Genomic DNA, 18,080 nt, shown 5'->3' with positions numbered 1-18,080 from the left:
AGAAATGTTATAATAATAATAATAATAATAATAATAATAATAATAATAATAATAATATGAAGCGATAATATGAGCTAAATCAATTTGCACCAATAAAATTGTACTATAGTCAGATTTGTTTTAGTTTAAATACCATGAATTTGTTTATTTTGGGGGAGGAACAGAGAATTAGTGCTTTTGCCATTGCTTGACAAAGCCTTAAAACAATGCTCAGACAGGAGGAGAAAAGAATTGTATGTTGTTATATAATTTTTTTCCTTCTCAGTCATTCAATAAAGGACACGATGCCTGGAAGAAACAAATCCTTCTCACCCACCCCGCTGTGTTTACTTGATTAACTGCTTTATGCATGCACCTGCATTCTTCTGCAACATCTGTGTCTGAATTACTGTGGCAGGAGACTGTTTCCTTTACCGAAAAGACTAGGATTTTTTTAAAAAACTTGAATTGTGTTATTCCTATACAAACAGAGACATGGCAGATGTCACACAAAGTTTTGCAAACATAAAAGCCAAAAATAGAAACACCAAGATAATACTGCACAGCACTATTCTAGTGTTAGAAGGACTTGTAAGTCATCTAATCCAGTTCCCTGCTCAATACAGGAGACCCAGATTTAGAGCACATGCAACAGAATTATATGAATTTCATACAATGCCAGCCAATGCTGCTTGAAAACCTCTAAAAAGGATGAGCCCACCTATAGCCTAGATCATTGTGGAAATGTTCTTTCCATTAAACAGTTTCTCCTGATAGTTAATCTAAATCTGTTCTCCTGTAACTTTGCCCCTCACACCCCTCTGCATGGTCCACATTCCTGCTGCGGCCAAATGGGGTCACGGCAACAGTCCACCAATTTGCTGCTGATTTTCAGGAGCAAAATATTTGAAAGTTAATCTTGGCTTGGGTTGTGGTTTATTGCCATTTTCAAAGGCAATTTTTTGCTGCTGACCATTTCAGAGGTACTGGCAAGGGCGGTGGCAGCTGCACCAGGAAGGCTGGAGGAGGGGGGCAGGCAGCCTGCACCTTGCTCACCTTTGCTTAACATCCTTCTTGAAGTGTGGCAACCACAATTGGGTCTAGTGCCCTGTTTGAGACGATGAAGGAAAACAACTTTGCCCACAGCAATAGAACAGAGTGAAATGATCTTAATTTAGCAATTGTGGGTAGTATCCAATAGCTAATTCCATACATGAGACCTACTGCTTGTGCAACACAGTTCTAAGACCAATTGGAACTGAACTGAACTGATTATTTCTGGAACAGGGCAGAGTCCCACCAACACGACCTGATCCAGATATGACATTTCCTGTAATTCTGGGGCTTCCTATGTGTTATGTGCCAGCAAGTTGTCCCTGGCTTATGGTGTCCCTGTGCATGACCACCCTCCAAAATGACCTGTCCATGACAGCTCCGTTCAGCTCTTCCAAGTTCAAGGCTGTGGCTTCTTTCGTGGATTCAGGCCATCTCATACTTGGTCTTCCCTTGCATCCTCTGCCTTCAGCTTTCTCTAATATGATTGTCTTCCCTTCGTGAGTCTTGCCTTTTCATGATGAGTCTGAAGTGCGAGAGCCTCAGTCTTGTCGTCTTTGCTTCTAGGAAAAGCTTTGCCTTGGTTTGATCTAGGGGCTTTCTATAGGGAACATGAATTCCCACTTGTGCAGCAGAATTCCCAGGGGTGGGCAGATGTACAGATGGGTCACTTGTGCATTGATTTTGGTGGCTATTGCCCATAGATTTAGAATAATGTTTAATAATAAACAATGGATTTTTTGATGTGACAGTGGCTTACAGATGAAATCTATTGCTTAAGGAAATATTAGTATCTCCCTTCTCTAAGGTTCATGCATGCACACAGCGGGGAGTGGGGAGGGGTGGGACCTGGTTAGGATATTTTCATAAAAGTGTACAAGGGCATAGAAAGACTTCCAGGTCTATGCTTAAATGGACTACTTTTTTGTAATGACAGAATAGCAGCAATTGCTGTTACCTGTTGAATAGTGTCATTATGAAGTTGTGCTGCCATTTTCTATGTGGATTTTTTAAAAAATACACAAGGGAAAGTACAAAGTGGCTACAAGAAGCCTAGCTGGGCTCACCCGACAGGTGAAGATTTGCTGTGAGCTTCACTTTGGTATAATGTTTGTTTACCCTGAAGAATGACGTAGCCACATTAACAACAGGTCTTCTGAATGGCTACAAAGATGATGAGACGTTACAGGTTTTTACAACTGATTTCTTAGACCATCTTTCAACCCAACTGGTCTATAGGGCATCCTAGAACAAGTAGCCTGGGAGAAGATGGGAGTTGTAATCCAACACACTTGGATGGCAGCTGGTTGTGAAGGACTGGCTTTGTAGCCAGCCAAATAAAACAGAAGCAAACTAGCTACAGCACCTCTGCCAGACAATGACTTTCACAGCAAGGGATGGTGTCCAAAGGACTCTGCTTTGAGTGGCTTTGCTCATTTTAAAAACAAATCAGATAAAGCTCACCCAACACAACGTGTCATCTCGAAGCACATGGCCTTTCGGCTTCATGTAAAAGAGTTGTCTCTGCATTTGTATGCACTTCTCTTTCAAACCTGCAAGTGAAATTTAATACATACCCATATTATTACTCCACTTATTGAACGACAAGAAGAAGAACAACAACATTAATGGGAAAACAAGTGTTTCATCAACTTCCCGCAGATCCTCAGTGGAAAGGTGATGCAGGAATAAAGAAAATAAAGCCAAAATGGTTGGGTGCATGTTTATTGTATCAGCTTACTGCATCAGACTGTCCTACAGATCATTTTTAGGTTGATCTTTCCAAAACTGTCAGTGCAGCCTACAGAGCAGAGCTGCAGGATTCCAGGCCTGGCCTCGTGGGACCCCTCCTCTTTGTCCCAGCCCTTTCCCGGACTGCTTGCTAGGAGCTGTTTTCTTGGCTTTGGTGCAGTTCTCCCACTCCACTTTCTAAAAGCAGGACATGTCTTTCCTAAGGCTTAGTTACTGGGGAATCAAAGCTTTAAGCTAAAATATGCTGGTATTTGTTGATGTTTAAGAAAATTGTCCGATAGTTCAACTTACGGCTGACTTACAAAGGCCTGCCTGTTGTCACCTGTGCATCTCTTACTCAGCTTCAGACTACACTATTATAATCTCTTGAAGCCTTCAGAAACTTAATCTCAGAGAAAGGAAACACATCCGCATTAAAATATTCATTAACGGCACAACCGTGTAGGAAGAAAAAGTCAGTGGATCTGAAAGAAAAGCCTTACCCAGCAAAACAGGGACGTAGCACCCACGACTTGCAAGCCACATGTGTCCCCTGCCCCAGCCATGTGTGGTCCCTTCCACTCCCCACAAGTGCTGAATTTGCTGCTTCAGTGGCAGCTGCAAAACAACTGGCAGCAAACCACACTGGTAGCCTAAAAGGCCAAAATTAGGTTTGAAGCCTCTCCTTAAATCTATTTTTGTCCTTTTTCAGCTGCTTGTCACCAAAATGCAGCATTAAATTGGTGATTCTTTTCCTGTTACCGCTGCTGAAATGGCCTAAGTGTGGCATCTTGGAAGGTTCCAGGGAGTTAAATTGGCTCCTGGAGGCACCAAAATGGCTTATCTTTGCTATAAGAAGCAAAACTGTGTTGTTTTGGGGGGCTGGGTAGGTAGAAGGCTCGACTTATTATTTATATTACATTTTCAATCTGCCCCACAATTAATGCTTTCTGGGCAGTGGGAAGCTGAGAAATCCAAAGGGAAAGCCTTGGAAGGCTGAGAAACAGGGATTGCAAGAATTCTGAAAGGAAGAGTGATGGAGGAAAAGGCAGCATGGGAGGAGGGGAATAACGGTCCAAGAAGAAAGGAGGTGATTGTGAAAACTGTATAGTTGTGGGAAGGCATGGATTTCAATTTCTAATTTGGATTAATAATGAAATCTTGGCTGTAGATCCCCTATCTGACTTTATATCCCAACATACCCAGCTTCAGATGCCTTTACCTCTAAATAGCTTTATTTCCTAGTTTTCCTTATCCTTGCAACTCTTTACTCCAGCCACACCCATATTCGTGCTTGTCTTTCTTCCCTGAAGCTCAGGACCCTGAGTGCTCATAAACAAATTTTTACCTGCTGACTACAATGACACTAGTCAAATATCTCTGTCTGTTTTGTACATTATTGAACTCATGCTTTAAGATATAAAAAGCAAGAGTGAGCATATTTGCATTAGAATATTTCTGCTGCACACCTGTGTGTGCTAAATGAAAATGAAGTCTTAAAAGCATTATGTTGCAGCATTTGCCTATTACCCAATAAAATTGAGTTTGCCTGTTTATCTCTGCCCCAATAGGACTGGGTGACCTCATAGCAAAGAGCGGTCATTAAAAGCAAGCCAGCAAGCAGCAGTGCTGAGAGCATACAGCTAAAACTGTTGGGTTAGCCCAGCTATTGTGCTAAAGGCATCCTGGATGTGTAGTCCCTTAGGAGCCAGAAGCCCCTGGAAAGTATGGACTGGCCAGTAGGGTGCAGGAATGATTTTAGGAAATGCAGCTTCTCTTGTCATGGTGCTGTTAGTGGGGCTGGAAGTGAGAACAGGCTAAATGACTGCCTGCATTGGTATGCAAGAGGAATTCTTGCTTCAATTAGGGCTTACAAACTAATTGGCACTGCACTCTCATTCTACCAGCCAAAACCAAACAACTCTGGACAATTTAATTCCTCCAAAGGCAGCCAACAAAGCAGAGGATCATTTTGACTGTGTTCTGAAAAGGGCAATAGCTGTGTCTTGACTAGTCCCATCCTTCAACTCATGTGACGTACTTATTAGAAACAGGTTTCAAACACACACACACGCACACACCACACACACTCACATTCCAGAAAGACTTGTGAAAACTCAGCTAGCTGCACTTAAACCTCCACAATTGCTAAGGGCTAATTAGATGCTCTTGTTTTCTCACCCTTGCCAACTATAAATAGTTGAAGGAGGCAATCTGTATGAAAGCATCATGATAACATTTTTCCATACCAGTGTTAACTTCTGAAAACAGCTCAGAGAAACCTTCTTCCAAACTATATATATATATATTCATGCAACTGATCTGCAGTAGGCAAACCATTCAAAATGGAAGTCTTAGACTTCTGAACTAAACTTATTCCACTCCTTCTGTATTTCAGCTGAAAAAAATGTCATTCTTCACATGATTATGGGATTGGGTTATCATTGATTAAAAAGGTAGCTGTTTGCAAATATAGCAGCGTACACATATCTATTTATTTACTGCTCATTATAAAACATTCCAAAAGCATAGAGAGTGCTCACAATATTTACAAGCTGAAGGAAAACTTGAGACCTCTCTGTGGTATTGTCATTTAAACCAGGATGAGAAAGGTCAGGCCCCTCCTACATCCCAACCTGGAAATCTGCAGAAAACAGCAAGGCAGCTATGGAGAATAGGCAAATGCATGCAAAATTAGCTTCGTTTGGGGAATGGGACAGGGGATGAAACCAGCTCTGAATGAATGAGGGACAAGATGCTTGGCCAGGAATGGGGGTCATTACATGATAGCTGTCGAAATGAAAGGAAAGGACATACTGCTAGAAATATAATATGTCAAGTCATCCAAGAAGAAAGAGAATTGGAAAATATCTTGTTTCTTTCAGGAGAAGGCAGGGCCTCCCAAGGTCCTGTTCAGCTGGGTCAATCAGAATCCAACCTCATCTGTTAAGGCATAGGATTGACATCTCTGCTAGAGGGACAATGCTGGTGCTGGGCCCCAACAGCCTGGCAGGGCCCACCACTGATGCCTAGTCTTCCAAGCTTTGCCAGACAGCTAAGTATAGCTGTCATTTTAATGTCCTACAATGCTCTAGAACAATGCCACAGCTTGGGAGTGCTGTGGAAAATTAAATTGGCAGCTAGACCAGCTGGCACAGTGTTGCTTGCAATGTCACTGCCACTGCTTATCATTTATTCCAGGTTATCCTGCCAGAGTCTCCCAGCAGAAGGAGTCAACAGAGGGTCCTGTGCTGGTACTTGCCATAAAGAGAAAACCCTAACCACATATCATTTCTATATGCCATTCAATTTAAATAGGTGGGGATCTTAAATTTCCAGGTAGGGCTGAGAGGAAGAAACAGAGGAATGAAAGAAGCCCGCTCGGGCAATTTGAAACGAGCACAGTGGATCTGAAAGCCTTTGATGATACTGAATGTCTCTATTGATTCACCACATATTGAGGTCATCACTGGGTCTAGGCTGTGTTGAGTCACGCTTTCATGTGTAGGTGGTGCCGGCTGCTCTGTTTTTCCAACTGAGATTAACTTGTTGGACTAGTTTGCAACTTAGTAGGGTATTGTATTTTAGGAACATAGCATGATTACTTGGCTGCATTCTTGCTAGAGATATTCAAGTTCACTTCCCGTTGGTTCCATTCATTTCCTATTAAAGGCAATCAATAAGCCAAAAGTATCTAGGGCAGTGGGGCACAATTAGAACACGCCTTGTGGAGGGAAAATATAGCATGATTGGAGCTGTTTCTTACATCGGAAAATTTCTTAGGTTGTGTACAGACGCTTATAAAAATATGCCAATGAGACTCAGTTCTATGTCTCTCATCCAGCAAATGCCAGAAAGGCCTCTAGAGATCTTGAACCATGGAAGGGGCACAAGAGACTGGATGTGGGTGAATAAACTGAGGCCAGTTCAGACAAGATGGAGGATCTTTTGGTCAATAGACAGACTAGTCCTGCTCTAGATGAGGTGGTACTCCCACTGAAGCATCATGTACACTGCTTGGGAGTGTTCTTGGATCCAGTGCTGTGGTGGATGGTCAGGAAGTGGAGGCGAGCACGGGTGCCTTTGCCCAGTGCCGGCTGGTGCACTGCATCCTTTCCTTGGAAAGGCAGATCTGATCACAGTGGCCCATGCTTTAATCACTTCATGTTTAATTTAGCAAAAAATAAAACTCATTTCAGAAACATAGAAACAGAGTGAGTCAGAAGGGGTCTCCTGGGCCATCTAGTCTGACCCCTGGCTCCAGCCAGCTCCACTCATGACATGCCTATCATGTGAATGTCACCTTTTAATATCACCTCACACTCATTCAGTGGAGGAGGGAAGCAGAAGTGAATTAAATAAATTAATTAATAAAAACAATTGGGAAGATTTTTGAAAAACATTGTACACGTGCTTCTCATAGCTGGCATCTATATAATCCGAAAACACGTGGCTCCATTTCGCCTTTTCATCTTCAGCAAGTGAGGCTGTAGATGCACCAAACTGGTGCCTGGCTTTAAGAAGAGACTGGATGAGGGTTAACAAACTGACACGCGATCCAGAAAAGACTGAGATGCTGTTGTTGGTTGGTTCCTTTGACTAAATAAAGGGTACTCAACCTGTACTGGATGAGTACCCTTTATTATTTATTATTATAGAACCCTGTTCTACTCCCCTTGAAAGAACAGGTTCCTAGGTTGAGGATCCACCTTGAACCAGCTGTGTTACTTAAGTCTCAAGAGGCCTTAGTGGTACAGAATGCCTTCCTCTAGTTCCGGCCATAGTCCAGCTATGCCTCTAGCTGGACAGGAATAGCCTGGTTTCTGTAATTTACACCCCAGTAATCTCTAAGCTAGACTATTGCAATGCATTCTTTGTGGAGATGCGCTTGAAGACTATTCAGAAGCTTCAGTTTATGCAAAATACATGAGCTAGACTAATAATCAGAGAGAGACTAATAACCAGGTCCAGAACATCTGCACATATAGCACCAGTACTTAAAATCTGGTTGTACTTCATGCAGAATAGCTGGAGTTCATTTGAAGAGTAAATGTGAGTAAAATTTTCTGCATTTTTTTAGAATATACCTCCAAAATCTACCATTAAAGCAAAACAGGACAAAAGAGAGACACATTCCAAAACAGAGGATTTCTCCTTATAAGTAGATGTTGTTGGAGCTTATAGTGACAGTCCAAAGCAAAATGCATTTATGAGGAAGCAGAGAGCTGAAGCTGCATTTTTTAAAATGCGCTTTCACAGCTTTAACACTCAGTATGTTATATTTTTTAGTCTTTGTGTCCCAGTGAACTGTGTTTATTCTCACTTATTGGTGCTTCATTCTCAGAGGTCCAGCTCATATGACAGTACTTACTCATTTGCTTCTGTTGAACCCCCTGGTCACCTCAGGAACAGCCTTCTTGTGAGTCTTGCTCACAATTATACCTTTACTCATGAGGAGTCTTTCTTTCCCCAGGCACTCGGTTCAGCCTCTGGCAGCTGGCCAAGCCAGAACTGTTAGAGGCTTGCACTCCCTGGGCTACATGGCCATTTGGCATCTGCTTGTGATCTGAGAGCGGGCTAAGTACATCAAGAGAGGAATTATCATCTAATCGAGAAATCCAAGGAGGGAACATGCACCTGGGCTCAGGAGGTTGTGAATGCCTCCTTGAGAGAGGGAAGTGTGGTGCCAGCTCCCTTAAAGGTAGCCATGATTACACCACTCCTGAAAAAGCCTAACCTGGATCTGGGTGATGTGAATAACTATAGAGTAATAGCCGCCATTACCTTCCTGGGCAAAGTGATCAAAGTGGGTTGTTCCAAACACTCTGGGAGGCAATGGATTATCTGGATCCATATCAATTGGGCTTCAAGCCTGGCTTTGGAATGGAAACTGCCTTGGTCACCCTGTGGGATGTGCTTTGCTGGGAGAGAGATGTGGAGAGTGCGACTCTATTGGTTCTCCTGGACCTCTCAGTGGCTTTTGATGCCATCAACCATGCTGTCCTTCTGGAAAGGCTGGCTGGCTTGGGAGTTGGTGGCACCCATTTGCTGTGGCTCTGGTCCTACCTAGCAGACCATCTCCAGATGGTGGTGCTGGGGGATTATTGCTCTGAGCCATTATGCCATGGAGTACCATGGGGCTCTATTTTATCCCCCATGTTCTTTAACATCTACATGAAACTGCTGAGAGAGGTTATCCAGAGGTTTGGGCTGAAATGTCAGCAATATGCGGATGACACTCAGCAGTACCTCTCAGATTAGATTTTATCTAATCCAGGTGAGGCAATGTCTGTCCTTAAACGGTGCCTGGGCTTGGCAATGGACAGGATGAGGACCAATAAGTTGAAGTTCAATCCAGATAAGATGGAAGCACTGTTGGTGGGCAGACTGTCTGTACAAATGAGAAATTTTCAACCTGCCCTGGACAGAGTTGCAGTCCCCCTAAAGGACAAGGTTCATAGCTTGGGGGTGCACCTGGACCCCAAGTTGTCACCTGTCTCTCAGGTGGACTCACTGGCCAGGAGTACTGTCCTTCCGTTTAGGCTGATTTTTCAGCTACATTCCTACTAGGATGAGCGGAGCCTTTCCACAAAGCCCCCAGACTTACTTGAATCACTCTCCTTCGCTAATTTCCTGCTTGCTATCAGTGCTAAAGCTCTGGCTCTGAAGCATATGAAGAAGACTGTGGTCCAGTGATTGGCAATGGTGAGAAAACATCACTTGACATCATCTCAAAGAAGGCCACACGAACACAATCAATCAGAAAAGGTCTGCATAATGTCAGGATGTGTGACATCATGCTGCATTTTGCAGTTCTAAACTGTCCTAAGGCTGGCTGAGTGCACCACCCAGCCAATATAACCAAGACTTGGAAGACTTTCAAGAGTCAAAGAGCTTTGGAGGAAAAAGTCGATATCCTTGGCAGGACTAGTGTCAGAAGTATACCAGTTGGTATCGCTAGGCAAAAAAACTAGCCACCACTGTGGTACACAGAAACCAGAAGTGAAATGAGAGCCTCGACTATTGGGAGGTATAAAAGGAAAAGGAATTAAATAAATTAAATAAATAAACATCACCGATTGCTAGGCAGCAGGGAATACGTCAGAACCAGGAGTGCCGGCATCAAGAATCAGGCAGCTATTTCAAAATGGCAAGAGGAACACATTGTGTCAGGGCGGCAAGCTCTAATTGGTTTAATCAGTAGATTAAACAAATTAAATCTTTATTTGAGTAAGTGGAGGGAGAACATGTTAATCAGCAGCACTGAGAATAAGGGCATACTTGTTTACAAGCCAAAGCTATTTTAGCTCTGATGAGTTACTCTAATGAAAGGGGAGAGAGGCCATTCCTCAAGGGAACAGGGGACATGTTTTATATGCAGAAGGTACCAAGCTAACTCTGTGGTATTTTCCTCTTAGAAAGGGTGAAGAAGAGCCAGTGTCAGTCAAAAGGTGGAAGCACTGGCCAGGGCAGACTTCACCAGTCTGGTACCTACTCCCATAATTCCTGGTCAGCCTGGAGGATGCCAGACTGGAAAATTGTGGACTACCTGACCCTGCTGTACAATGCAGCTTGCTGCATACAGCAAAAGAAAATACTGCACATTATTTCTCTCCTGGTAGCTGTCATTTATTAAATTGCTGTCGATCTCACATTTCCTTCAGTATCTCAGCCTCCCCCACCTATACTAAATTGAGGTTGAGATGTTATGCAAACTCATTCAATCAGCTGGGAAAAGAAAGGAGCTCATTAATCAAGGAAAAACCTTTAATCTGTACATAGGGCAAATACACTTACGTATGTTGAGCCTTGGTCCCTGGGTGGAAGAAATACATACCTTGGGACACTACAGTAAATGGAGTAGCCATTCCCCACCCATTGAGAGATGTGGATCAGCAGAACTCAAGCTTGCTGAAGTCCTCCAAATTCCATACAGACTCAAGCCCATATTAGATTGTGTACTTTCTTCATGAAAATGTGTTCATAGTTTTGTGCACATTTTTTCAATTGTATGCACACTGACAAATGCATTTAGGTTAATAACATTGCAAACTCAGAAAGGTACTTCAGCCAGAGGTTGCATCCAAGTCCATGTTCGATCCAGGAAGTATGATTTGAATAGATCCCGGTCAAAAATGAACTGAAACTAATTTCTCATAAATCCCTACATGCCCACAGCAAGAGGAGCGCCTTACCTACATGCTTCTCCTTCCCAAGTGCTATTCTGTACAGCCACCTAGTGGTTGTTCCTGAAAGCTGCTGCATGGTGAAAATGAAAAGGGTGCGGGAAGAGGAAGAAAGAATGTACAGAATGGGGGAGGTACGCAAGGTATTCTGTACCCCATTCGCAAGGTACAGAATGGGGGAATTGGGCATAGTACTAGTAAGGGGAGTTGTAAATAGAAATGAATGGGAACAGGCTGTTATGAGATTAGTAATAGTAGTTACATTTCTATACTACCCAGTTATGAAAGCTCTCTTGGTGGTTTCCAAAAGATTAATTCTTAACAAAATACAATATAAAGCATATATGCAATTTTTAAAAAACATTTAAAATACTGAAGAGTAACGTCCTGGGACCTTATCATATGTTGTCAAGTGCCTGGGAGTAGAAGGAAGTCTTGACCTGGTGCTGCCAGGATGACAATCGGTGCCGGAGGAGCACCAGCGGGACGGGCAAGCCGGGGCTGATGTGAGCTACTGTGCCACAGCATCCGAGGGCAACATGTGCCACACCCCTGCTTGAAATAGAGCAGTTGGGGAACAAACAGCGTTGCCAGTTGCATCTGGGGTGCATTTTCAATGTTCATTTATAGTTTTATAAGGACCACAGCAGGGCAAACTCATGGTTGTTGTTCGTTTTATGCATTTATGTATATCATTGCAATGGCAGTAAGGGTTCCTCAAAACTCAAGGATAAGTTTACATTGTTGTTGCTCTTAAGTGTCATCAAGCCATCTCCAGCTTATGGCAACCCTATGTTAAAACTGTATTTCAGTATTATCACAAGTTGATAGGAGCCAAAACAAGTGAGGGTGGTGAAGTTTGAAGCTGATGGGCCACTGCCTTTCTTTTGCTCATGCACAGTGTACATCACAACAGCGGTTGTAATAGTGTCTGTGAAAACACGCATTCAATTTTCTTTGTGGGTATGTGCACCCCTGGACACACTCTTTAGCGCATGCCAAGCAAAAGCTCTTCCACTCACTCTTCCCCTTAAAGTATTTTTCAGATGCATTAATCTGCCACTCCTCTAACAAACAACAAGTGATACAGTCACTTCTTGCCTCATTAATACACTAGCATGATGTTATCTCTTGTTTATTTTCATTTTTGTAAATTAAGTACCTTGAGGTCAGGCTATAAAATACCTTTTTTGTTGTCAAATAATCAAAAAGATGAAGACATGTCTCTTTACATTGGAGATTTAAAGCTTTAATATGAACGTAACATAGAAACATAGAAACAGAGCGAGTCAGAAGGGGTCTCCTGGGCCATCTAGTCTGACCCCCCGGATCCAGCTGGCTCTGCTCATGACATGCCCACCATGTGCATGTCCAGCCTATCTTTGAACACCTTCACCAATGGGGCCTCAACCACCTCCTGTGGAAGCCCATTCCACACCCTCGGAGTTCTAACTGTCAGGAAGTACTTCCTGGCATCCAAATTGAACCTTGGTTCCTTGAACTTGGCTCCATTGAAGCGCATCCTGTCTTCCTCTGCAGGGGAGAACAGGTCTCTACCCACCTCTGTGTGACACCCCTTCACATACCTATATGTCACCAACAGATCCCCTCTGAGTCTCCTCTAGGCTGAAAAGACCCAGTTCCCTCAGTCTCGCCTCATACGTCTTTCCCTGCAATCCGGCCACCATCCTTGTGGCCCTACGCTGCACTGACTCTAACCTGGCTATACCTTTCCTGTAATGTGAAGCCCAGAACTGAACAAGACACTCCAGTTGTGGGTGTACCAGAGTCATACAGAGTGGTAGTAATACCTCTCTCGATCTAGAAGCCACTTGACGGCCACGTCACACTGCTGACTCATGTTTAGCCTGCAGTCAACCAGTACCCTGAGATCCCTTTCACGAGTGCTGCTCTTCATCCACTTGCCCCCTGACCTGTACTTATAACACTCTGTTGCTTAACTTCATATCGAACAAGATTTTGAGTAGGAGTACAGTTTAATAGACTCCCTATTGAGGGCAGTGTGAGGCAATAACAGAAATACAGCACAGATTATAATCCTCCTAGAACATTCATGCAGAAATGGGTTGTCAATTCTGACTGAAGTTATCCCTTGAAGTTTCCACCCCTCACACGTACACACACACGCCCATATTTTGCCTGCTACCAAGCTATTAAAATCTCCAGAATTGCTTTCTTGGTGATTGATGTGGATTCCTGGAGACGTTAGCATGGTAATCCTACTGCAGAACTGCCCAAAGTTCTATTATTATTTCAAAAACAGAAATAATATTAAAGACTGTATAACTAGATCACTTAAGACTACTTGCCAGCTCCCTGCTTCACCAAAGATTTTTTGAGGACAAAAGGAGACAAATATGGCCATAATCCCTGGAAGGAAGGGTGAATGGGATACAAATCTGGATTTCAGAGTGAATTAGAATCTGTTCTTGAAACTTGTGACTTTTCTTCCTAGTGTGGCCACTGGTTCCTATGGGGCTCTGCCCTAATAGAGAACAGCCAATCAATTTATTAAAACTTATTAATTATTTAGTTACTATCAATCCAAGCGAAGTAGTGCTGAAGGCTCCCTGGGTTTATGTGATTGGCTAAAAATTGCCCTACTGCTCTTGGGACCCACTGATAATTCCCTGAGAAGAGGGTGCCACAACTCAAACTAGTTATTACAGTGTAGAAAAGGCATGGAAAAAAGCACCGGACATGGACAAAATTGCAACAGAAATATTTTAAAGTGTTTTCCATGCAGCACTAATAGATAATTAATATATCCCAAACTGAAGCTTGGGAACAACCTCAAATTTGCATTTCAAAATGGCAGTGGAGGGCTAATCTACAGGTAAGTGACATTTCTCAATATATTCTTATTTCTGTACTTTGTAATTGTGATTTGGGTATGTTAATCAGTTTTCATTTCAGAGTGGAAAACAGTTTCAAAGGCTTTTCTGAAGCTTATGGAAACAAAAAGGTCTTTACCTGGAGCCAAAAAGGTCACAGCAGAAGCACCGGGTGAGTCTCTTCGGAGGGAGCTGGGATAACAGCACTGCAAAGGCTCTCCCTTTAGTAGCTGCCCATCTCCCTTTATCAGGTTGGACAGCCAAAGAGGCCCTTTGGAAGTAATATTAGAGTCCAGCTGTGCATATATTGGAGGAGAGGCTTCCCTGCTGTAGCCTGGTCCCAAGCTGTTTAGGACTTTATATGTTAATACCAACCCATTGAACTGGGCCTGAAAATGGACTGGAAGCAAAAGCTGGTGGAAATAAAGTGGTGCTGTAGGATTGCATTGGTCATACTCTGTTACCAACTTTTGTACATGTGGACTAACAGAAGTTTCTGGACTATTTTCAGTAGTATAAAAATGGCAGTATAAAAATGAAATAAATACTGTAATCTATCAATATACTATCATCAATGATACACACAGAGAGATAACATTAATTCAGTGTTTTGTAACAGAAATACAGATTAGATAACTTATGAATATTAGATAAAATCAATCAAAATACTTCTAAATTAGTGAAATGAGCTAAACTTTGAGTTACTATCATTACTTTCACGCTTAATCAAAAAGAACTTTCATTGAATTGTTACCATTTTGTATAAAGCCAAATAATTCAAGTCACTTGCTTTTTAGAATTCAACTCTTAGAGAAAGAATCCAATCAAAGCACCGATCCTTCAGCTGTCCCAGAGGAGCATATGGAGGGTAAACTGTCCAGTAATGACAAAGAAGAAACATATAGAAAAGAAATGCCATATTGCACAGGAGAAATTGACTTCATGGCTTCTGGAAAGAAGCGGGGAAAGGTAGTAAGGCACTTCTCCACTCAGGAATTAAGCTTGAATTCTGCTGCGTGTTTTGAACAGACATTTAAGATCGGGTTTAACTCTGAAAGAGTTCTAGGAAAACATTGGATGAAATGTTTTTAACCTATAATTGCTAATTTTAGATATGACTAGTTGTACAGGTATTCTGGAAAATAAGTGAATTTAGAAATTTCCCTATGCAAATGAATTTGTAAAGGGTCAGTTACAATGAATTTTTCTGATGTATTTTGTAAACAAACTAGAAAGGTACCCCATATTAATTTTTGTTCCACTAGACCAAACATATATGAAATATTAGGGGAGGGAAATTAAAATAGTGTTAATGCAATTTAAATGCCATATTATGTAGACTTTTTAACAGAGATACTTGTACAAATATAAAGTCAGTAGCATGCACTTTCCTTAAAATATTTAATTAAAAACAAAGAAAGGTACTAACTGTTGATGCACTAATCTATTTTAACAGCCTAAAGGACTGTGCAGTAAATGTTGAGAATCATGCATCACTTACAACAGAACACAATTGTCTTTTGCTAGGAATGCTGAACTACTTTCACTCACTGTCACTACCTGTACCCATTAGTACTATTTCACACTGAGGCATAAGTATATTTGCTCACATACTTGCTCAACATAATCACTTAAAGAAACATCGACTACAATTTAGAAACTGCCAAGCCTGCAATTGATATGCATTCATTGTTACTAGTGAACTTATGGTATCAAAACATATCCATGGAAATATAAAGCACTGGAAATTTTCAAGGAAAAATATCTATTTGGAGAATTTTTTCTCCACATCTCTGGATGCAACAGAGCTATAATCCACAAGCCTTTGCCTGACAGTACTCCAAAAATAAGCCCTTCATATCAATTTTCTGTGTGTTTGGTCAGGAGTCCCTCTGAGTTCAGTGAGACTTACTCAAGAATGGAGATGCACAGATGTTATTAAGTCAGTTCTATCTGTTTTTTCTGGATTGCCAGGCATTGTTAGTTCCATCATTAGTTCATTGATGGGACTGGATTTTTCATATAAGAATATACTTTGCAAATGTGCATTCAGATTTATGTGCACTTGCAGCAGTGCACATGTGTGGAAATACTCCCAATATATATGAAATGCTTCATAAAACTATGGAATCTGCACAACTTGGAAAAAGCCAGCCCATGGTCAGACGCACAAAAATCCTATCTCATTTGACTCTGTCGCTGTCTTCCCTCCCATTGCTACTCACATAGATTGCCCATTTCAGTTTTAGAACAGGGAACCACAAACATTTTGGATCTATGGGCAGATCTGGAGAAACAGTTTTAAGTACCACCACAAAGTGCCTTCTGGGGAGGAAGTTACTGGGGGTGGGGGCTCTAGCTATTCAAAAAGGGTGAAAAGAAAGAAACAGTAAAGCTAGAAGCTGGGAGGGAGGGCAAAATAGTAAGTCAAAGGGTTAGAAGGAAGAGAAACAGCAACCTGAGTTTAAACTGGGCTTGTGGATGGACAAAGCAACAACAATACCTATGATCATAGTGGCAGTTTTTAAAAAGTGTAATCACAACTGTATGGAGTTCCATTCATGGGAATTCTGGATCCAACCCAGTATGAAATCCTTGTAAATGTGGGAAAATAAGAGATCTGATATGTAAGCCAAGAAATGCACACTATTTTTCACCAAATAGGGTCCTTTTCCTTGCTGAGGATCAATTAATAAGAAATTAGTCCTTCCCATCATGGACCTGTGGGAACGTTGGCACAAGTAATGTACTACAGCAAGTGAGTGTACCACAACAATGGTGTTACTCGCATCCTTTCCCTAAGGGAAGCAAACACACAAGGGTGGGCCCTGGGTTTCTTCACCTCGCTTCCAGTCTTGCCTGAAATGGTTTTCCTTGTGTTATTTCCCAGTCTTAACATGACCAAATATTAACTGTTCCTTCCAAACAAATGCCCAAGATCCTTCTTGATGTGTGAGATGAGAAGTGGAACCCCCCTTTGACAGTCATATGGTTTCCTACAGCTCTTCAACAGCTTTTCTGAACAGCTTTTTTCTTGTTTACAGTTTATTAAGGTCCCATGTGCCATCCATCCTGGAGTTATATTTGATGTCATGAGTAACAAATGGAATCTTCCTGCTCCCAACCTGGTTGTCTCTTTAGTTGGAGAAGAAGAAAACTTCCAGATGAAACCTTGGTTACGTGACACCTTAAGAAAAGGACTGGTCAAAGCTGCTCAAAGCACCGGTGGGTTCCACTCCTAGAACAGAAACATCCTTTTTCATGGCCATGTTGAAAAAATTTCCTGTTATTTGATAAAGGGGGTAGATTTCCAAAAGAGTTTGCATGCTAAAAATTCATTTCTTTCCCCAAAGAGTTCAGTGATTGTGGATGCAGTATCTCAAATTGTAAGGCTGCAAGAATGAGATTGAATATGAATTTATCATCAAAATGTGATTATTCAAGCATAAGAAGCATGTGTGAGTTTGGATTACAGCCATCCTTCTCTTTAACTTTAATCCAGGGGTCAGCAGCCTTTTTTCTATTGAGAGTCAATTCCCTTGCAGCTGACTGCCAAGGACAGGACAGCTCACACTTGCCAGGGGTCTGAACTTATCACGTGCAGAGGGATTTTAAAATTAGGTCGAGAGCCACATGCAAGTAGGCTGAGGGCTGCAGGCAGCCCTAGGGCCATAGGGTAACCACCCTGTCTCTAATCAAACATTAAAAACCAACATTTAATTTAATTTAGAAGCAGGACAATAGCCAGTCCTCTATCTCATCTGCATCTGCCTGCCAGCTGGAGTTCCTTTTTGGCCATTCCTTTGTCTTCTTAGCTCTGCTTGCTTTGCTTTGCTTGACTGTTGCAGCTTGCTGCTGAGTGTTTGCAGCTGGGGGTTGTGCTGTGGCTGGAGCTGGCTGGAGCTTTGCTTGTGTTTGGACTAGTTCTGGAAAGAGGCTCATTAAGTATCAGCCCTGCTGTGGGTGGTGGGGCCACTCCCAAAGGAAAGACACCAACGGGGATTGTCCCTTTGGAGGAGAGATGCTTCAGCAGGATGCCAGCACAAGGATCACCCCTCTGACATCTTGACCAGTTTGCCTATATGCCTTCATGGGATCTGAGTATGTGCCTGGTAGGCAGGCCTTGGCTCGAAGTGGGGGAGCAGTGCAGGACCCAACCAGTGTAGTGAGAGAGAGGGAGGAGAGCTAACGAGGTAGGGGCAATGCTGCCCAGACAGTGGATGGCTGTGCAATTCCAGCCTTCCTTTGCACTCATCGGTTTGGTAGTTGCCCTATC

At 42.4% G+C, this 18,080-nt stretch overlaps 1 protein-coding gene across 1 annotated transcript in view; it reads left to right on the top strand.

Annotated features, from left to right (window-relative positions):
- Positions 1–8,470: 8,470 nt before the first annotated feature.
- Positions 8,471–18,080, top strand: part of TRPM5 (transient receptor potential cation channel subfamily M member 5) — a 57,960-nt gene continuing 48,350 nt past the window's right edge. Inside the window, exons 1-4 of the mRNA XM_044426089.1 lie at positions 8,471–8,569; positions 9,334–9,455; positions 14,602–14,773; positions 16,849–17,029. Of these exons, the coding sequence (XP_044282024.1) occupies positions 8,471–8,569; positions 9,334–9,455; positions 14,602–14,773; positions 16,849–17,029 (574 nt within the window). The remainder of the gene's footprint in view (positions 8,570–9,333; positions 9,456–14,601; positions 14,774–16,848; positions 17,030–18,080) is intronic.

The sequence above is a fragment of the Varanus komodoensis genome, unplaced genomic scaffold (genome assembly GCF_004798865.1).
Source record: "Varanus komodoensis strain SLA01 unplaced genomic scaffold, ASM479886v1 scaffold16, whole genome shotgun sequence".
NCBI classification, from domain to species: Eukaryota; Metazoa; Chordata; class Lepidosauria; order Squamata; family Varanidae; genus Varanus; species Varanus komodoensis.
Note: the sequence above shows the minus strand (reverse complement) of the source record. Positions and strands in the feature narration are given on the sequence as shown.